The sequence below is a fragment of the Cryptomeria japonica genome, chromosome 10 (genome assembly GCF_030272615.1).
Source record: "Cryptomeria japonica chromosome 10, Sugi_1.0, whole genome shotgun sequence".
Classification (NCBI taxonomy): domain Eukaryota; kingdom Viridiplantae; phylum Streptophyta; class Pinopsida; order Cupressales; family Cupressaceae; genus Cryptomeria; species Cryptomeria japonica.
The window spans coordinates 95,623,358-95,644,219 of NC_081414.1; the positions used below are offsets into that span (position 1 = coordinate 95,623,358).

The 20,862-nt window shown below is 36.3% G+C and overlaps 1 protein-coding gene across 2 annotated transcripts in view; it reads left to right on the forward strand.

Moving 5' to 3' along the window:
• The first annotated feature begins 3,037 nt into the window (after positions 1-3,037).
• Positions 3,038-20,862, forward strand: part of LOC131052596 (mediator of RNA polymerase II transcription subunit 27) — a 37,795-nt gene continuing 19,970 nt past the window's right edge. Inside the window, exon 1 of one of the 2 annotated variants that reach the window (XM_059212096.1) lies at positions 3,038-3,674. In XM_059212096.1, the coding sequence (XP_059068079.1) occupies positions 3,259-3,674 (416 nt within the window). In that variant the 5' untranslated portion in view covers positions 3,038-3,258. The remainder of the gene's footprint in view (positions 3,675-20,862) is intronic. The other variant, XM_057987183.2, reaches the window with a different exon arrangement.

A 20,862-nucleotide genomic window follows, 5' to 3' on the forward strand; every position in this document is an offset into this window, starting at 1 on the left:
ATTCAATTTCATTGGTTTGGTAAAAGTCCCTTAAAGGATTTTCTTATGCTCAATTTTGTGATTGTCATTAGAGGGGATAATATAGTCTACATGTTTTTAAATCTTCATTATGTCTCTTGGGAATATGAACCTAGGTCTCAGCTTTGGAAACTGGTGTCACGAGTGAAGAAGCTGACACACATTTACAAATTGTATATAAGAGATGCCTTTTCATGATTTCATATAACTACAAACTTCACACTATAAAAAATATGAATAAAGGATGATTGATTCTTTCACTTAAACAAATATAATAAAACAAATCTAATAACTCTAAAAGAGTGTTTAACATAAATTTTAATTATTATATTATTTATTATACAATGTTAAAATACATTTAAATTTTATCTTTGATATCGTATGAACATATCCCTTAACCTTTCTTTAAATAAAGTGCTAATTACATCGAAGGCATTCCCTCGTACGTGAGCTTGACAAGATCAACTAGACATTCCTTGGTTGATATCATCCTAGAGACGTGCAAGACATTTGAAATGTTTACAACCATTAGATGGAAAAGCAACCAAAATCCAACAAAAATTTATTTAAATTCGCCAAATAGATTAAATGTTAGAATTTTGTATAAAAACAATTTCATTTGATAAAATACAATGTTTTTTAGAATTAGATATATAAATTCTTTTTTATTTTAAGTTAACTTTCTTGTTAAAAATGATTTTTAAAATAAAATAATTTTTTTCTAGTTTTTATATATATATATATATATATATATATATATATATATATATATATATATATATATATATATATATATATATATATATATATATATATATATATATATATATATATACTATTTGATATGTTTAATTTTATTTAATTTATTAATCATTTAAAATTGTAATATGGAATGATTTGCATGCAAAAAGGAATTGAATAGAATTAAACGTTAAGTTTTAAATCTATATTTTAGTCTTTAACTTATTCTAAAATTATAATTAGTACATGTTGATTTATTTTTAAATAAAAAAATTAATGTTATTTTATTTATTTTTATTAGATAATAAATGTTTATGAATTTTAAAACTTACAATTTATTATCATTTTAGAGTTAATTGTAAGCTTGAAAAATATTGTGGTGATTTGATTAATAATTTTAGATCCAATAATACTTAACCCCACATAGAAATAGAATTGTACTTAAAACCACTTAAAATATTTATTATTAATACCAAATTTATTATAATCCTAACCATAACCCTTATAATACTTAATTATGGTTAATTTGTAGCCCAAGGTGCACACAAAATTATTGAAAAAGAAAAAAACACAATTATAGTTAATTTATTAGACACAATATCTAAAGATTCGATCTAAATATAGCGAGAACATACCCTAACTAACTACATAATCCATCATTCAAGATATGATAAATCTTAAGGTTATGATTTGAATTGTAATTCAATTAATTTTTATGTTGTTTGTAATCTATTAATTATATTTTTTTAGGTGCATGCTTTATTAATATTTTAGTTCTAATTAATTAAAAAAAATAGTTTTATTTTTTATTTAAATATTTATTATTTATTATATTTTTTTTCAATTTTTATTTATTTATTAATATTCATATTTTCATATATTTTGACTTTGCATTTAGTCTATTCTATTTTAAAATTTATTCTAGATTCAAGTTTGTATTTTAAAAAAAAATATTTATGTCCTTTTACAAAATTACAAATAATTAAAGTTATTAGAATTAATTTTATTTATAATTATTTATCTTAGTAAAATTTTAGTTTATTGTAAATAGTTATATTTTGAATTTTTATTTTTATTTATATAATACATTTAATGTATCTCCCCATCACTCTCTATCTCTTTATCTTACCCTCTCCCTCTTCCTCTTTGTCTCCTTCTCTATCTCCACATTTCTCTCTCTATCTCTCTCTCCTATATCTATCTCCTTACCTCTCCATGCGTCTCTCTCTCTCTCTCTCTCTCACACACACACACACACACACACACACACACACACACACAATGCCTATCTCTATCACTCCCTCTTTCTATCCTTATCTCTCCCTATCTATACCTCTCCCTCTCTCTCCTCTCTATGTTACTCCCTCTTTCTATATCTCTTTATTTCCCTCTCCTCTATCTGTCTATCTCTCTAAATCTTACTCACACACTCCTTGTTACTCCTCCTCATCCCTATCTCAATTCTCTCACACTTTCACACACACTCCTTGTTTCTCCCTCCCTATCCTCTATCTCTATCTCTCCCCCTCTCTCTTCTTCTCTCTATTGCCTCCTTTATGCCTCTCTTGCTCCCTCTAGCTCTATATTCCCATCACTTCCTCTTTGCCTCTATCTATATCTCATTATCTCCATCTTTATTTTATTCATTCCATCTCTCCTATTCTCTCTATATATCCTTCTAGCTCTCTCTATATATCACTTCTCGTATCTTTATCTTTCTGTGTTTCCAACTCCCCCTCTCATTGTCTCCCTCTTTCTATCTCTATTTCTCCTTCTCACTCTTCCTCTCTCCTTCCATCTTTCTCTCTCTATCACTCCCTACTTTTATATCTCTCTGCCTCTCTCTCCTCTCTTTATTTCTCTCCTTTCCTCTCCCTCCCTCTTTATCTATTGATATATCTATCCCCCTCTCGACCTTTTGCAAACATAACATGATCCTGTTGGTAATGGAATCTAGTTAGCTACTTGATTCAGAGATTTTTTTAAGTTATGTTTGGATCTCTATAACTAGATGCATAGTTCATTTTAAGCTATCACTTCTCGATTGAGACCTTGATTGCACAAACAACATCAATTCTTAAATGACCTACCGATTGAACTTATGCACTAAATAAATGTATGTATAAATGTATATAAAATACACTAAAATTTTCCATAATTGACCTTCCACACCTCTTTAGTGTACCTATAACACACCAAAATACTATTGCTAGTTTCTCTTAACTCTCTTCCATAACTATTTTAAAAGCAATAATAGATAACCATGTTTTCAACCTTATTTATAACTTAGTGTGCTGATTATTGCTGATGCGTCCAACGAAAATGTTCCTGCTTCAAGTACGATTCAAAAAACGAGACTAGGTTTCAAACGGATTCCTGCTCAGAAGAAATTAGCGTGGAAAAGCATGTCCGAGTTGTAGCTGCAAAACCCAAATACTCGTAAGGATTTAAAAGATACAGTAGCAGACGCAGAAGGAAGTTACAGAGAGAGCAGGGAATATGATGCAACAGCAGCCAAGCCCTAACATAGCTTCTCCCTCCACGTCCTTTCTAAGCCCTCGCTCCTCCCCTCTCTTCGCTGCGTCACTCGATCAAGAAAATCCTAACACTCCTTACGAATACAAACCAGGAGACAATAATAATAATTATGTGCAGTATCAACAGGAAAGTGAGGAGAAAGAGAATGAGAAGCAGGCGCCACCGAAACAGGTAGCACAGGCGATGGAACGCCTCGCACAAGCGGGTCGTCTGGTAGCTCAATTCAGAATGGGCGGAGACCGCTTTACAGAGGCTCTCTTTACTGGTCTTTCCTTGAAACAAAGGGATCCGGATACTGATAAGGTCACTGTCCAGCTCATTGCTTCGGAAGAAGCTTCTATGCGCAACTGCTTGGAGGAGCTTAGAACCTTAGGTATGTATGCATCTATACCATATTTTTTCAATCTTGGTAAACTTCCATTTTGTTATCGATAAGTTTAATTTTATTGTATTAGTAAGTTTCACCTTTTCTCAATGCTAATATTGGGTAAATTTCTCTTGCCCTTTAACCCTTGCCTTAGATTCTAAGCCAAGGATTACCTTTTCTTTCCTTTGTTGGAATCGGGGCTTAAATATGATATCTGTATGGTCGTATTTATGCATTTCTGTAGTAAAATACAATCAACATTTAGGAAGACTGTATCACATGATGGAAGATTATATCGGAGTGTCGGACTTTACACACAATCATACAAATTGCATTTCCAACTCCGGATCCCCATAAAATACAGTGCGGAGTTCTCCCACCGTTCTGTAATTTCTGCAGATTGTTTGAATTCTTGTGTTTTCCGCTAGCTCGAGTCAGTTGCTTGGCAACCTCGACTTTTTTATCACATCCCAAAGGAGAAACTCAGGGCCATTGAGCAAACAAGCAATTTTGACAAATTGTTTTCGGAGTCTATTTCTCTGCTTGAAATGTAATGCAACCTTTTGGGAAGACATTTTAGGAAGACTGTATCACATTTTAGGAAGATTGTATCGGAGTTGGAGTTTACACCCAATCATGCAAATTGCATCTCAAACTCCTTGCATCAGATAAAATACACTGCGGAGTTCTCCCGCTGTTCTGTAATTTTTGCAAATTGTTTGAACTCCTCTGTTTTCCGCTAGCTTTATTAAGTGGGAAAGCCGGACTAGGCAACATTAAAGAAATCCTTGTCAATCGCTTGGCAACCTCGACTTTCCAATCACATCTTAAAGCAGAACCTCAGGGCTATTAACAAAGCAATTTTGACAATTTTGAAGATAATTTAGGGCTGCTATTTGTTGGTCCCTTAGACTGTTCAGTCTCGTGGATGTCATTAATATCAATCATTCATTCATTCATTCATTTCGGAGTCCATTTCTCTGCCTGAAATGTGATGCAGGCTTTTGGAGCTATAAGGCATCTTTGCAATTATTGCCAATTTCTTCCTAATTTCTGGTTCCTGCCAGTTTAACAAAGCGAGATTTCAGAGGTATTTTGCAAAAGTACATATCAGTTCTGCACCTTGATTCCACCCCAAAGTTGAACTTACTTACAGTTGTGCAACACATCAAAACTAAAAATTTGTGTTTGACCTCTGCACTTCCAATGACTCAACATTTAATGCAACTGTACCTGTGCATGTGTAAGTGCCTACATTTCCCGTTGTAGAATCATTTCACCACTTGCTTTATTGATTGGACGCTTTCAGTTCTCTTTTGTGACCTGCAATTGCAAGCATTCGCTCACATGTGTTGCAGCCACTCACTTTGATTGATCTTCTGCTTCCATCTCATGAGCAAGATCCTATAGGGTTCGAAGTACTCTCTTTGAGGGCAGCTGGGTTTTTGTGAACCTCTGCTGACGTCAATAGCAAATCACAACCTTGGGCATTGAATTCAGTCTTCATGACATCATCATAAAAGGCTAAGCAGTGTAAAGAATTGAAGTACAAGTTTTAAGGCTATTCACCTGCCTCGAAGATCACTTCCAGACTGTGAGACATTGGCGATACATTTTTGAGGCATGTTTACGTTAAAGAATTTATTCAAAGAACCAACAAGGAAGATGATAGGTCACACTTGACCATTTACACTGCACATAGGGTTATTGTATAGTCATTACAAACTGCAACATTCCCAGTTTCAGTACAATCTCCTGCGTTAGTATTGGTATGTGCTCAGCAATGATCCTGATAAGAAGAGAAACTATGGACTATCAAATGAAGTTATCCTTGATGTCACTCTTGAAGCAATTTTGGAAACCTTTGGTCTTTCTACTTACATCAACTTTGCCCTAGTTGTGATCAAATCTGCCAGTGAATACTATGACAAGAATACAGCGACTTGTCTTTAGTGCTTGAATGATAACTGGTTGGTCAAGAGGAGAGCAACAGTCACAAGGATGGCCAAGATCCTTACAAAAGTGAGTTGATTGAAGACAAGTAATTTAATTGTCTTGATGAATAAGACAGTTGGAAACCCAGTGGCCAAGGAGTTTCATCTATGGATGTGCTACTTCAGGCTTACTATTATGGAAAATAAGAACATAATTGATCGGGGAACATTAATTACTGACCACCGGCATGATCAGCTCTGTGAATTACAGGAAAGCAAGTGCTTCTTCATGACCTCCTATTTGGTATATCTATTAGCAAGAAGGGAAACCCTCCTAGGACTTAGAAAAATAGGGGTATGGGCTCAAAGGAGCAGAAGGTATATGAACATTATCCTCAACTAGAGCTCAAGGAGAGCCAACAACATTATGACAAGGTAAATGATGACTTTATCCGCTATCTGATCATGCTCATGGAAAGTGATTTTGATAAATTTCATTGGAAGCTACTGTTGCAATTACTGGTTGGGGAAATTGGTTTATCCAATTTTCTAACACTTACATCAGATGCAGGAGATTTGCTGGAGCCCATAGAACTTGCTGAATTATCCTAGCAATGGGATCATTATATTAGAGTTGTGCAGGCAGTTATGTGATGTAAAATAATTGCTGTCAGGAAAGCACTAGACACATGTTCACTTTCCCATTTCTAATCGTGCTTATACTTGTTCTTCCCATCTTCATGCCAAACATGTCAAGAAGGAAATGGCTGAAATCAACTTACATCTATATGAAAAGAGGAACAACTGTGATCCTAGGGGAAGTATTGACAATTTATTTGAGCCCCTATACAAACATCAATAAGATCTTGAAGAATTTTGGGCAGATTGCATGGATGGGCATGAAGTGAGATAGAAGGATTATTCTTGATCAACTACTTTCCAGATCAAATCATTTGGAGTTGGAAAAGTACCCAAGTGTATTTCTGATGACGGGGAAAGTATTGAATCCTTCTTACAATTCAGAGAAAGTTTATGCTGAACCAATACCCAAGATGAATTGGTCTATCATTGAAGTTACTTCAATCAAGAGCTGTGATTGCAAGGAGCTTAAAATGGTTGGAGCAAGTTCCCAAGGAAGTCTCGAAGAAAGACAAGACTTCCAGATTGCCTCTAAAGGGAAAAGAGACTGCTCCTACATAGGCTGCTATTGCCAAAAGGGTACTTGTCGAAGAAGAAGAAGAAGAATTCCTAGAAGATTATGTGCCTTTGGTAAGGAAAAAGGCTAAAATTGTTTTCAAAGATGATAGTGCAGAGGGCCAAACAAATGAAGCTGCTACTAGTACCACTTCTAAAGCTACACCTCATATGCATTCTCCTCATCAACCATCGCCACCACCTTTAACAAATCCTACTCCCATTCTACAAGATACTTCTGAGCAACCTCTACAAGATTTAACCCATGAGCCTCCTCAAAAGGAATCATATCAAAAAGAGGGTCTTGTTCTTGAAGAAGAATTGAATGTTGGGAAATCCCCCATTCATGATGAGATTCCTCCTCAAAAGGAGAATCCTATCCCTGAAGGATCCACTTCTCATGAGAAGATTCCTTCTCCCCAAAAGGCTCACACTTAAGAAATTTCTCCTACATACCAAGAGTCTCTTTATAATGAGTCCTCACCTCATTTGAAGTCTTTGCTACAACACACATTTCCTCTTCCAGTCCTTCAATTCAACATGCACCTGAGAGCATAATTGATCGGTCAGAATCATCTCACCAAGGAGAAGTTCTTGGGCACCAAACAAGTGAAATGGAAAAGAAAAAATTATAAACAACTATATCAACCAGTTTGAAGAGGATGGGTAAAGATGAGCAAATCAAAGAACAATTAAAAGCTCAAGTAGGACTACTGACTCCTATCTTCAATACTTAGTCAGTCTAGTTGACGCTTCTACTCCTACATCATCGTCTTTTGCTGCCCTAGCTAAGAGTTTGCTAGCCATAAGCAAGATTGGAGGAATCATTTAGGCAACTAGAGCTTGGAAGGATTTTCTTCTCTCTCATGGTTCTAAAATTATAAAGAATCTACTATATCATAAAATTACTAATAATCTCAGTACATTAGAAGATTTGGAAGGAAAAATCAATGAGGAATTGCTTGTCTTGGATGATAACTTGTCCCGATTGCAAGAGATGACAAACATGAAAATTTGCATCCTTGTTACAGATGGCATCCTTGACTGGGCTGATCTAGGAGTCCCTGTGGAATGGTACAAAGCTACCAGATGGATAATCAAATTCCTAAAGGAAAGTAAGAAGAAATTCACCAAAGTTAAAGAGCTTGGCAATAGCATGGAGATTGATATTCAATCCTTGATCAAAGTGATTCTGTGCTCTTTTAATGAAGAACTTGTGAATTCAAACAAATTTATCATCAAAGAATTGTTAGAAATAGTCAAAGCCAGCCCTACTGAAGCCACTATTGATGAGCTGATTAAAAATAAAGATCATGTTTGATGTTTTTGAACAGCAACCGCCCTTACATAACAAAGTTCTAGAAAAGATTTTGAAGAGTCATCTTGAGAGATATTGGCTTTCAGTATTCACATTGGCCAAATATGAACATGGTAAAAGAAGCTTTAGATAGCTTGCAAGAATATCTACAAGGGGACCATCCAAATGAAAAAGAAGAGGCCATTCAAATTGAAAGCAATAGTGAAAAAAAGCAAGCATGACTGCTGTTTACACGCCAATTTTTATTGAAGTAATATTATTAATATTTAGCATATAATGGTCATTTATGTATTTTAGTTAGTTCAGTTAGTTTTAGTAACTTTCTATTGTTGCTTTCGTTCATGATTGTTTCTGTTTTAGAAACATCGTTTGTCATTGTTTATTAAGGAGCTTTCATCTCCTTTGTAATTCAATCAATTACCATTTCATGATATCAAAGCTAAGTAATTTTTTGCCAATTTTTTTCTCTAATAAAATTCATGGGTAACCTGCAAGTTTTTTTTTCAGAAGTTTTTTGTTCGATTTTTTAATAAAATTCGAAGGAGCTGTTTGTTAAAAATTGCGGGTTGTTTTTGTAATGTCCTCAACCAAATATTTATCAATAATTTCAGATCTGAAAATAAACTAACAATATATTCTGCAAATAACTCTGAAAACTATCTAAACTAGATAGCTAGTCTTGCACTGAAAAGGCCAATTTAAATGAAACCTTAGAGAATGTTATTGAAACTGATTTTTCTGATATGAGCATCATAAAATCAGGTCTGAAACTGATTAATAACAGCAGCAACATAAAATCTCCCAAACAACAAAGTATAAAACAAAACCCACAAACTATCGCTCCCACAATTTACCCAAATCACTTAAAACATCACAAATGTCATTGTTTTACTTCCAAATGTGAAATACAGAATATATAGTTTGTTACAAACATTATAACAGCAGCATACTGTTGTAATTGCACCCACAAATAACTCACAACAACAACAAACACACAATTATGCTCATTAAACCACTCCAAACAACTCCATTAAGTCCTGCAAACTGCAATAAAGAAACTAACAATCTCCTATCTTCCTTAGCCCAAATGCAAACTCTGGTTGAGATTGCCTGCTGTGAACAAAGGGTTTCCATCCTCTGACCAACTGCTGCTCATGGGTTTTCGTCCACAAGCCTTCTACCCCAACGGAGTTTCATCCATTGAAGAATCTTCTTGCAAATCTGCAAATATGAGAGAAAAAGGGATATCAAGAATGCCCTCCAAATGACCAAAATTACAATATTTGTATCCATCCTGCATGCAAGATTTTGGCACCCAAATTCAACTTCCTTCTTGGGAATTCTTGCTAATTTGGTTATGGCAATTGTCAAAAGTCATCATTGAATTGTCCAAGATTCTTCTCCACTTGTAACGGTGGAAACTTTCTAACATTCATAATGCAACAACTTCCCCCTCCCCTTTAATTAGAAATATTTCAATTTCCCACTCCACTCTTGGTGGGAAAGTCATTGATTAGAAATATTTCAAACTTCTCATTATGGCACAAAATCCAATGCCCTGCTAAGTGTTCCCAAATATTTAATTTAATATTTAAATGTCCTTTTGATATTGAGAATATTTGGACATTCATAAATATTAAATTACTTTTTCTGCCTAAGCTTGTCCAATTAACCCACGAAAGAATAAAATGGGTTAATAGTGACCAGAATCCAATTTTTAACAGAAGGGGACATGACAGTTTTGTTTAGAAAAATTGCGGATTTCTACAAAGAGAAATTGCTTGCATTTGAGTATAAAAAATCGTGAAGGATTTTGTTGATGTGTTTTTTTAGGTCACCTCAAACACAGAATAAAATACTAAGTATTCTATCCTCTCTTGAACAAAAAAACTTCATATGCTAAACAATGTGATCAAATAAGGCAACTCCAAGGTTTACAATGCAAACAATTTACTTAACGTTGGATAGACTCGGTGTATATGATGTGATATGTTGATATGCCAAAATTATTTTGTGGATTTTAATGACTTGTGGATGGAATTTCGTGGATGTCCTTGACTCAAGGAAAAATTTACTTGCTCAAAGATTTTTGGGAGTTTTCCCTAGTCATGGAAAAATCCAAAACCTTTCATTTTTTCGTGGATTTTTCAATGACATGGAAAAAATTGAATATTCAGATAATTTTCTGATTTTGCTATTACAAGGAAAAAGTTTCATCTCATCACTTTTTTGTGGATTTTGATTTGTTCCGGATTTTCCTTGGTTGTGGATTTCCCTTGGTTGCAGATTTCCCTTGGTCGCAGATTTCCCTTGGTCGCAGATTTCCCTTGGTCGCGGATTTTGCATTGTTGCGGATTTTTCTTTGTCATGGATTTTGCTTTGTCGCAGATTTTGCTTTGTCGTGGATTTTGCTTGGTTACAGATTTTCCTTGGTCGCTGATTTTGCTTGGTTGCGGATTTTCCTTGGTTGTGGATTTTGAAATTCCTCATCTCAATGTTAGGATTTTCCTTCATTTTGCCCCTTCTAATCCACACTTATTATTTTCAAATTTCATTTCCTTATCATAGATAAAATCCTACATTACTTGGGGATGCGTCCTCGGTTTTTTTGCAGGCTTCCCTGTCCTGGGGACATCACCATAATTTCTGCATATAGACAGTGAATTTTGACAATGAATTCTATAAGCAGTTTGACTTTGACTCTCAATTTAACACAAATTTGCTGCTAGTTCTTATATGTTAAGGTTCTATAATGTATATGTGCATGTTTTATCCATGTTTTCATATGAATATTTTAAATTTCCCTATATATTTTAATTTTCCCTATTTTTTAATAGCCGTCCCCAAAATTGGCAAAAAAAATCAGTCTCGGAAACACGTACCCCCGTTCCCTGCCGTCCCCGTCCCGGAAACTCGGTGTAACATAGATAAAATCCCACTTTCATCTTTCATTTTTCTCTCAAACCTTGGAAATATCTTCATTTTTTTGACAACTTGACAACATTTTTAAATTCCATTATCTATCAATTGAATTTCCATGATCCACCCCATTTCTCATCTTTGAAGGTTGTTTTGACAAGGATTTCCACATTCCAATTCCAGATTTCCATACCTCAAACATGGATTTTGCCCTTGAGAATCAATTCTTGGAAAATTTCCTCACTCCACATCTCAACCTAGGAATTCTTGACTTGACTCAGCCTTAAGGACGAACTTCCATTTTCATTCCTTGGAACAATTGCACATTTCTAATCTCAAAACAAGGAATTTTCCTAGTCTAGACAGTGGATTATATTCAGTTCCTATCTCGGGCTTGGAATTCTTGACTTGACTTACCCATTCCTGAAAAAAGAATTGGTGAATGCCTTGACTCTATCTATCCAACTCCAAGGACGAGGTTTCACACTCTTATTCACTTCTAGAATTGATCAATTGTTCTTTCCAAAGTGACAAGACATCACCTTCCTTAAGAGCTAGGAGACAAAGCTATTTCCAAGCTATGCAAACTAAGCAAAAGACCTATGCTAACAAGTGAAAAGTGGGGGTCCCCATTTGCAATGGGGCGATGTGTGAAAACATCACAACAAGTTTTAGGTGAAAAATTGTGTGTTACTGGGGGTGCTAAATTGCCATTTTTTGTTGTTGTTTGAAAACGAAGGAAATCACCATTTTTTGTTGGTGTTTGAAAAACAAAGGAAAATCGCGTGGGTTTCTTTGTAAATTGTGGTCTTTTCTTTTTGTGTGACGCCTCTGTAATTTTCTTTCTGCAACAACTCACTATTTGTTCTCGCTCAAGGTTGATTTCCGTCTTTTCCCATCTTGATTAAGGTTTTTCTAGGCATGCAATGGCCTTGTCTAGGGCTTGTTTCCGCATGTGAGGATCGCACGATAGGTGGATTCTTTTCCATGTGCAGGGTTTCTACGCGCCCAACTCGATTTTTTTCTACAAAGTTTAGCTAGGGTTTCAGACCTGGCCTTTTTATTTCTGCAGATTTTTTTACCAATTTTTGGATAAAACTGTGGTGTTTAAAATTGTGGGAATTTTTCATCTACGACTAGGGTTTTTCTGAGCTGGTTTTTAACAAAAAAATTAGTGTTTTTTTTTCCAACATGCCAAGGTTAAGATTTTCTTTTTTTATCAATTTTTTGCAATAAAATAGGGGGTTTTGTTTTTTGGGTTGATTGCCTAGGGATTTGTGCTAGTTGGTCGCTGAAGGGTTTGACTGAATTTGACCAAAAATATCAGACTTTTCAAAAATCTTGTTGCTATAGCTGGTTTTGATCTCTTTTTTTGTGTCATGAGAAGACGGGAGGGATGCAATTGTTGAACAACATCATGTTGGAAGGCAATCAATGCTTCAACTGCAAGAATTATAACACTTGGAAGTAGCGGATGTTGACAATTTTTGAGTACCAATGCTTAGATCAGATTGTTTTGGGTAATATCGCTTGTCCCATAGTGACGAGCAAAGATCAGGACAAGTTTGATGAACGGAATTGAGAAGTTGTCATGCTCATCAAGTTATTATTAGTCACTGATGAGATGCTTCCAAAAGTGCCGTTTGGCAAGACTGTTGCACAAAATTGGACTCACTTGAAGGATTTGCATGAGACGTTAGATAAAGGCAAATCTTTCTTCTCGAAGGATATGTTGTTCTTGATTATGATGGACGACAAGATGTATTTGCGGGATCATTTCATGAGATCAAAGACATTTGCAATCAATTAGAGGCCATTGGTTGCAAGATGGAAGAAGAGGATATGGTGGTCATGATGCTGAAAAAGCTTACCACGATCCTATGAGAACCTCATCAAAATTCGTAAAATTACATCCACCAATGTTAAGATGGAGTTTGATGAACTGTGCAACAAGGTCTTGCAATAGGACAAGTGGAATAGGTGTTTACTACCAAAGACAAAGGCAAAGGCAAGTCCACTTAGCAATAAGGATAAGGCAAATCTGAGGAGAATTTCAAGAAGGCTATGACATTTCATTATTGTGGTAAGCTTGGCCACATGAAAAAACACGGCGAGAAGCAGTTGGTTGATCATAAATCCAACCAGGGAGGGTCTTAGTAGAAGGCCCATGTTGCATAGCATACTGAGAAGGAGTCTGCCTTTTATGCATTTGTGGCCAAAAGATCAGCAGATAATGTCAAATCTTTTGCACGGTACATTGATTTTGGAGCTTCTCAACATTTCACAGACAAGATAAATTGGTTCACAGAGTATATGGCTTGCTTCAATTTAGTGATCTTCAGCAGAAGTGAAGAGTATACAGTTGTCGGTAAGGGCAATGTTCATATTACATCCAGTGGGAGAAATCTCATCTTTCTCAATGTATACTATGTTCCTAGCATGAAGCTCAATCTACTCTTTGTGAGTTAGATTATGCAACATTGTTCGAAGTTGGATGTCACCTTCAATGCACATAAGTGCCACATTGTTGATAAGGAGGCCAAGAGGACAACTGCAATTGGCCTCGAAGATCATGGATTGTATAGGCTAGTTGATATTGGAGAGTCTTAGGAGTATGCAATGGTTGTGAAGAGTTCATCCATTAGTACTCTTTGGCATCTCAGTTGGGTCGAGAGAATTTGGTACAAGGCTTACTTGAGATTCAACAACAAATGCATGGTGTGTGCAAAGCTTGCCAAGTAGGGAAGCAGCATCGAACTCCATTCTCAGATGGACAAGCTTGGAGAGCATCCAAGGTCCTGCAGTTGGTTCATGCATATGTTTATGGACCAATGAACACCGCATCGGTCACTAGTGCTAGGTATTTTCTCTTGTTTGTTGATGATTTCGGTAGGAAAATGTGGGTGTTTTTCCGAAAGGCAAAATTAGATGTGTTTAATGAATTCTAGAAGTTTAAACTTTAAAGTATTGGTTGAAAAAGAGTTAGGATGTCAGATCATAACTCTTAGGTTAGATAATGGGGGTGAATTTTGTTCCAACAAATTCACCAACTTCTGTCCTAAACATGGTATTAAGCATCAACTTACCACACTCTATACCCCTCAGCAGAATAGTTTTTTTGAGAAGAGGAACCATAGTATTACAGAAATCACCTGTTGTATGTTGGAGAATATAAATGTTCCTAAGAAGTTTTGGATTGAGGCAGTGTATAATGCAGTATACCTTCTTAACTGGTTTCCCACACAGGATGTCAAGAAGATAACCCCAGAGGAAGCTTAGTTTGGGAGTAAACCAAAAATCAGACTTCTCAAAGTTTTTGTTTTCGAAAGCCAATATATTTGGATTTGAGATGCCAAGAAAACCAAACGGGATTCCAAAAGTCAGAAGTTGATGCTTGTAGGCTATAGTGACAATCATAAAGCCTATTGGTTGATTGATGTGGACACTGATTGTCTCACTCTCGGTAGAGATGTTGTCTTTGATGAAGAAGGTGGGCCCTTTGAGCTATCTTCTCCCATCAAGAGTCTTGAAGATCAGCCTCTGCAAGCTACAAATTTGGGTGTTAGGCTTCCATTAGCTCCACTTGAAGGGAGGGATTTTGATGATTTCAATGTTCTATGGCTGTTGGGGCCTAAGTTTGGGGATGGTGGGGGGGGCGGTTGCAGGGTGATGGTGCTGATATACATATAGTGCTTGAAAAACTAGTTGTGAAAAGATGCATAAGAATTACGTTTCAAATGAAACTATGGAAAATTATAAAATAGCAAAATTGCAAATATTAAATACGAAGATTTCTTGAATGCTAGATAAAATTTGGCAAATGAAATTGTCAAATTGGAGATTTCTATTATATCGAAAATATGAATATCATAAAGATGATTACATCATTACAATGAGTAGCAATGGCATAACAATTACTAGTATGATATGAAAATAAGACTTAAGTACAAATATCAAAATGTCAAAATGTAGTTGAGGCCTCTAATCATTTGCAAACTCCTCATCATTGGAACTGCTAGACTCCTCACTGTCAAGATCCCCCAAACTAACACCAACCAACCCTCCATCTGAAGTGGTAGCATACTCATCAACATGTGATGGCTCCTTTGGCCCTTCATCCAATCGTGCTGTTGGACTCTCTTTGTACACAAGCGTCTTGTAGTCAATGAGATGCAAAGCACTATGTATAGTCACAAGCTTCATTGCTCTCTTAGAGGTAAGTTTGTTCCTCTTAAGAGAGTGGATGAAGCTATATGTAGACTTGTTCCTCTCAACAATTGAAGAACTAGAAACTTGAGATAGCAAACAAATTGCTAGAGTGGTAGTCAAGAATTTTTGACCATGACAATTCCACCACAAAAGTGGGTCCTCCTATGCCATAGTTGCTATATCCATCTTTGCCACGTCTGAATAACCCCTAAGAGTGGCAAATTTGGTCCACTTAGCGCGAATTGTGTTGGCATCTCTAGCATCATACATCTCAATGCACGTAAAGAACCCTACCTTCATCTCATCATCTTGAATCGGTGTAACTCTATCAGGCCTAGTCTTGTACCACTTAGGATTCAAGGCATAGGCAGCCATATGCAAGGGAGTGTTGAGCTTGTCCCATCTGCATTGAATGATTGGCTGAATGTGCTCATTGTAGAATGCTAAAGTGGGGTCCTTCACTCGCACAACAACCCTCATCTGGTCAAGCATAGAATCGATGCACTCATACACCTCTCCAAGGTTAGGTGCATCCCCATTCCCATATTTGATGACCTCGAAAACTGGAGCAATGATGGAGACTATATATTTTGCATTAGTCGAAAACACATCACTCTTCACTATCTCCTTCACCCTCCTCTCCTACTTTGTTTTGGCCTCAACCCACCTATTCCACTTTGCTGTCATAACCATGAGTTGCAGTGCTTCTTGCATCTCAATCATTCTCTCCAAGAGAATGAAGTAGGATGCATTTTTGGTCTCAATTGGTTTCAAGAACTCCTTCGAGAACGTTCTGAAGAGTGCATGTGACGTGTGTTGTTGTATATAAACATCTGCACATCTCTCACATCGCTGACCACTCCTCTATTCCAGTCAATCTTCCCCATGTCCTTGAGTGCATTGTTCATGGCATGCCCACAACATGGAGTCCACCAAATATGTCTGTAGGCTGCCTCAATAAGTTTCCTTGCAGCTTTGCACGCATGTGCTGCATATGTCACTACTTGGACCACATTTCATGGCCCAGACTCCTCATTAGTTTCCCTAAGGACCCCAAATTGAAAATCAACATCTTTGTGATGACTTGTACAATCAATTGCTCTGAGGAAGTATGGGCCCTCTGCACATGTAACCATGATGTTGATGAGTGGACAATGGCTAATGTCTGTCCACCCATCCATAACTATGCTGCATCAAGAGTCCACCCAACATGCCTTCATCTTCTCCATTAAAACATTGATCTTGGAATAGGTCTTATCCAAGATCGTGGTCCTTAATTTGGTCTCACTTGGTGGCACATATGATGGTCCTCCCTTTGCCACCATTGACATCATCTCCTTATAATAAGGAGACCAAGCTACATGAAAAGGGATGCCATTGGCAAAGAAGAACTTGCCAATGGCATCATCTATCTCATCCTTTAGCAACACATTGAACAAATCAGCTACGGGATTACTTTGCAACCTGCGTTTCCTTATCCCCTCAACCTCTCGTGATTGGGCCACAACACTAGAAGTGGATGAAAGTCTTGACATCACTCCTCTTGTTTGCAATGTATGAGTAGAAGTATGTTGCTGGCCTTGCTGAAGTTGTGCCCTACCAAACAAAGTAGTAAGGATTGTAACTGCACTGTCATCAAGAATGCCCCAAAGCTTGTTGATCTCAATTCTATATTGAATGTTTTTAGGATCTTCCAAAAAGCAACACAGATCCACACCTTTTCCTCTCCAAAAAAGGAAGTGCATTGACTCTAGTTATGCTACCAAACGATGCAAGACCACAAATGTTGCATTGCCACTTGCTTGTGCCACCACCTATCTCTGATGTGCCTGCTATTTTTGATGAAAATTGTTTGAGAGGAGATTTAGGATCATAAGGACCCTTTGTATATTGTGCCAATAACTCGGAATTAGGCAATTTGTACTAGCTGTTGCATTTGGCATGGAACAAGATTGGGCTCTAGGATCAGCCCCATGGTTACCCCCTTCAGCCTTAGGTTCATATTTTGAATCATCTCCACTATGAGAATGGATTTCCATCTCAGTCCGACTCATGTCATGAGAGCTCATTGTGATAGTGACACAGTATTTCACAAAATAAAAATAAAAATAAATTCAATAAACATGTAGTTTCAACCTAGTTTAACAAATTTCAAATTTGAAAACAAAATTTTAATCTTAAAATTTGATGTTGAATCTTGAGGGCAAAATGATGAATGAATCATTCATCATTTTGCCCTCAAGATTCAAACATCAAATCTGATTTTGAAATGAAATAGAGAAAAAACAAAGTTTAAACTTTAAACAACAAAAAAATTGAAAATAAAAAAATGAAACAAACAAAAAACAAGAAATAACCTACCTTGTGCTTGAAAAATCTCTCGAAAATGTTGTAGAATCCTCTTCCTCCTCTTCTTCTTGCTCCTTGTCACTCCTCTTACACTCGCACTCACTCTTTTCACTCCTTCAATCACTCTTTTTTGAGTTTTTTCTCCTCTTCACCTAGCTGGTTAAAAAAAATCAGAAATATAAATGTGAGTAAAATCAATAATTTTAGGGGGTTTTGTAATACATAGGGGGCATGGGTGGGGCCCACGTCAAATTAGGGTTACCCACAAACCCCCAAAAATTGTTTAAAATATATTTATTTTAATAAATTTAAAGCACTATTCAATGTTGTCCGATGGGAGACTCCTTCACATCTCCCCAACCCTTGAGGACAATTGGACATCTCCGGCGGCACACCGATAGCGGGGGACACCACATCCTCGTCTCTACGTCCCGGAGACGTGGGGCTCAAGGTGGGGGGGACACGTCCCCATGGTTCATTGGATGATTTTGAACTTGTGGAATCTCCTAGGGACGATCCTATTCCAACAGATTTCCCTCAGGACAACCTAGATCAGCATCCAGATGATTTGATTCCAGGCAACCCAAGTCATGATGATCGTCCTAATTTGGAAGAAGATGCTTCTACTCGCTAGCTGAAGTGGTGGGAAAAGGTCATTGGTGATGTTTGGGATGATGAGCTTGTTGAGGGTAGATCATCTAGAGGCAAGAGCAAGAAGAGTAGAGTTAACTTTGCTCTTATGGCTAACATTTAGGATGTTTTTTGAGCCCCAAGATTATTCAGAGTCTAAAGGTAAACTTGAATGGGAAAAGGCTATGGAAGTTGAGCATCATAGTCTTTTGAAGAACAATACTTGGGTTCTTCTATCAGATCTTCCACTAGGGAAGAAACCCATTGGCTACAAATGGGTCTACAAAGTGAAATACAAAGCTAATGGAACTCTTGATACATACAAAGCTTGGTTGGTGGCTAAAGGGCTCTCGCAGAGAGAAGGCATCAACCATGAGGAGACCTTTGCTCCTACAACAAAGATGAGCACCATCTGGCTAGTTCTAGCTGTTGCAACACAATATGGCTAGAAAGTTCATCAAATAGAATAGATGTGAAGAGTGCCTTTTTCAATGGTTTTAATTAATATTTCTAGTAATATTTGGCTTGGGATGTTACCTTTTCCAATACAGCTAATATATAATAAACTGGACCAAGCAGAGATCCCAAACTTCAAAATTACAAAAGCTTTCATAAAGGTTGAAATCCACTCATTTGAGCTTTCCTTGGATATGTTTGTGCCTAGTATTTTGTCTTATATGGAAGGGTGTGGCTGGGTATGAACGTGTCTGCATGTTTTGATCTGAATAGTACAGCTTCGTTTCAAGCAGAACATGGTTTATATATGTATGTGTGTGTGTGTAAGAAACCATAAATTGCACAGAATGTAAATTAAATGCAGAATTGAGTACATTGCTGATAATTGAAAAGTCAATGTCAATTGTCCTGTTATATGTTAAAAAAACCATAATTTGCACAGAATGTAAATTAAATAGAGAATTGAGTACATGGCTGATAATTGAAAAGTCAATGGACAATGATAAATCAAATGTCTGTATGCATGCGTGCATGTATATATGCGTGCATGTATGTATGTATGTATGTATGTATGTACGTATGCATGCATGTATGCGCATGCATGTATGCACATGCGTGCATGCGTGTATGTATGTGAATTGAGTGCATGGCTGATAATTGAAAATTCAATGTCAATTGTCCAGTTATAAATTATGATAAATCAAATGTTTTATGTATGAATGTATTTATGTTAAAAATCCCATAATTTGCACACAATGTAAATTAAATACAGAATTGAATATATGGCTGATAATTGAAAATTCAATGTCGATTGTCTAGTCATCATTGTCTATCATAGTAGCATTATGCGAAAGTGGGATTGACTTGGCGAACCAAATTTTTAAATGTAATCTAATTGCTTGTGAAAAACTCTTACAAAAGAACAACATTTCCGTCAAGGTGCAGCATCAAACAAACTTAATTTTTTGTTTTTCAAAAATAGAGTGGGGGCTTGGGACAGCCCACAATGGAGTCGAGGGGCAGTGCCACTCGCAGGGCCTGGGGGCAAAAGTCAATTGTAACAATGCAAATGACAAATGATGAAAACAAAAAATGAAAGTGGGCTAGTGTTTTTGGGAGTGAAATAACATTCTTTATGTTGGGGGGGGCCCAATGGAGGGTTAGGTTTTTTAAATTTTTGTAAGGTTTAAATTTGATGGCTGTGGGGGATGTCTTGATGCCCCCAAGATGTCATAGGATGTTGGGGATGGAAGGTTTCCTGTAATGTCCCCACTTTGGAATAGAATTTAATAATAAATAATAATAATAATATTAAAATAGAAAAGAATAAAAAATAAAATTTAAATTAAAATATAAAATAATATAATTAAATATAATTAAATATAATTAAAATTTAATTTAGTTAATGAATGGTCAAAAGACATGGAAGGAAAAGTTGCGTCTCCCTCAAACATGGGATATAAAATGGAGAAGAGAACCTCATTTTGAGAAGGGGATTATTTGGGAATCAGAAGTGCAAATCTGATTTAAATAAGAAGTGCAGATCTGATTGTGAAAGGTTGTGTCCTTTTCAAAGGGCAGAAGTAATGAAGAGTTGCACTCTTTCAAAGGGTGCTAATGGTGAAAGGGTGCGTCTCTTGCCAAAGGGCATCCATAATGAAGAGGTGTGACCTCTCCCTCACATTGAGAGATATAAAGGAAAGGAGTCAAAAGCATCCAGTGACATGATCATCAATCAGATTAGATCAGAACTATTATTAAGTTACAGGAATTGGCAGCCTCCTAGTAGGGGACATTACAGTGGTATCAGAGCAATGATCGTGCCATCCTGCAGGGTAAAGAATCTAAAGATGAATCAATGAATCATTCTAGTTAAGGAAAAATAATCTAACAATATTTGTATTCACATGTATGCTCCATGTTTGCAGATATCCATGTGTATACTTCGTGATTTCAAGTGTATGCTCCGTGTTTGATTCATATCTGATGTGTTTGTTTGCTCCATGAGTGTCTATGATTTATATAGACATATTTATTTAGGAACATTGTATTTGAGGTCATAGATGTGTTCATGCTTCTAATCATAAGTTCTTAACATTAAGTGATATCTATGATATTGTGCAAACCATTTAAGAAGTGATGTGAGACAAGGATGAGAGAAAATTTTGTCTGAAAATTACATAATAATG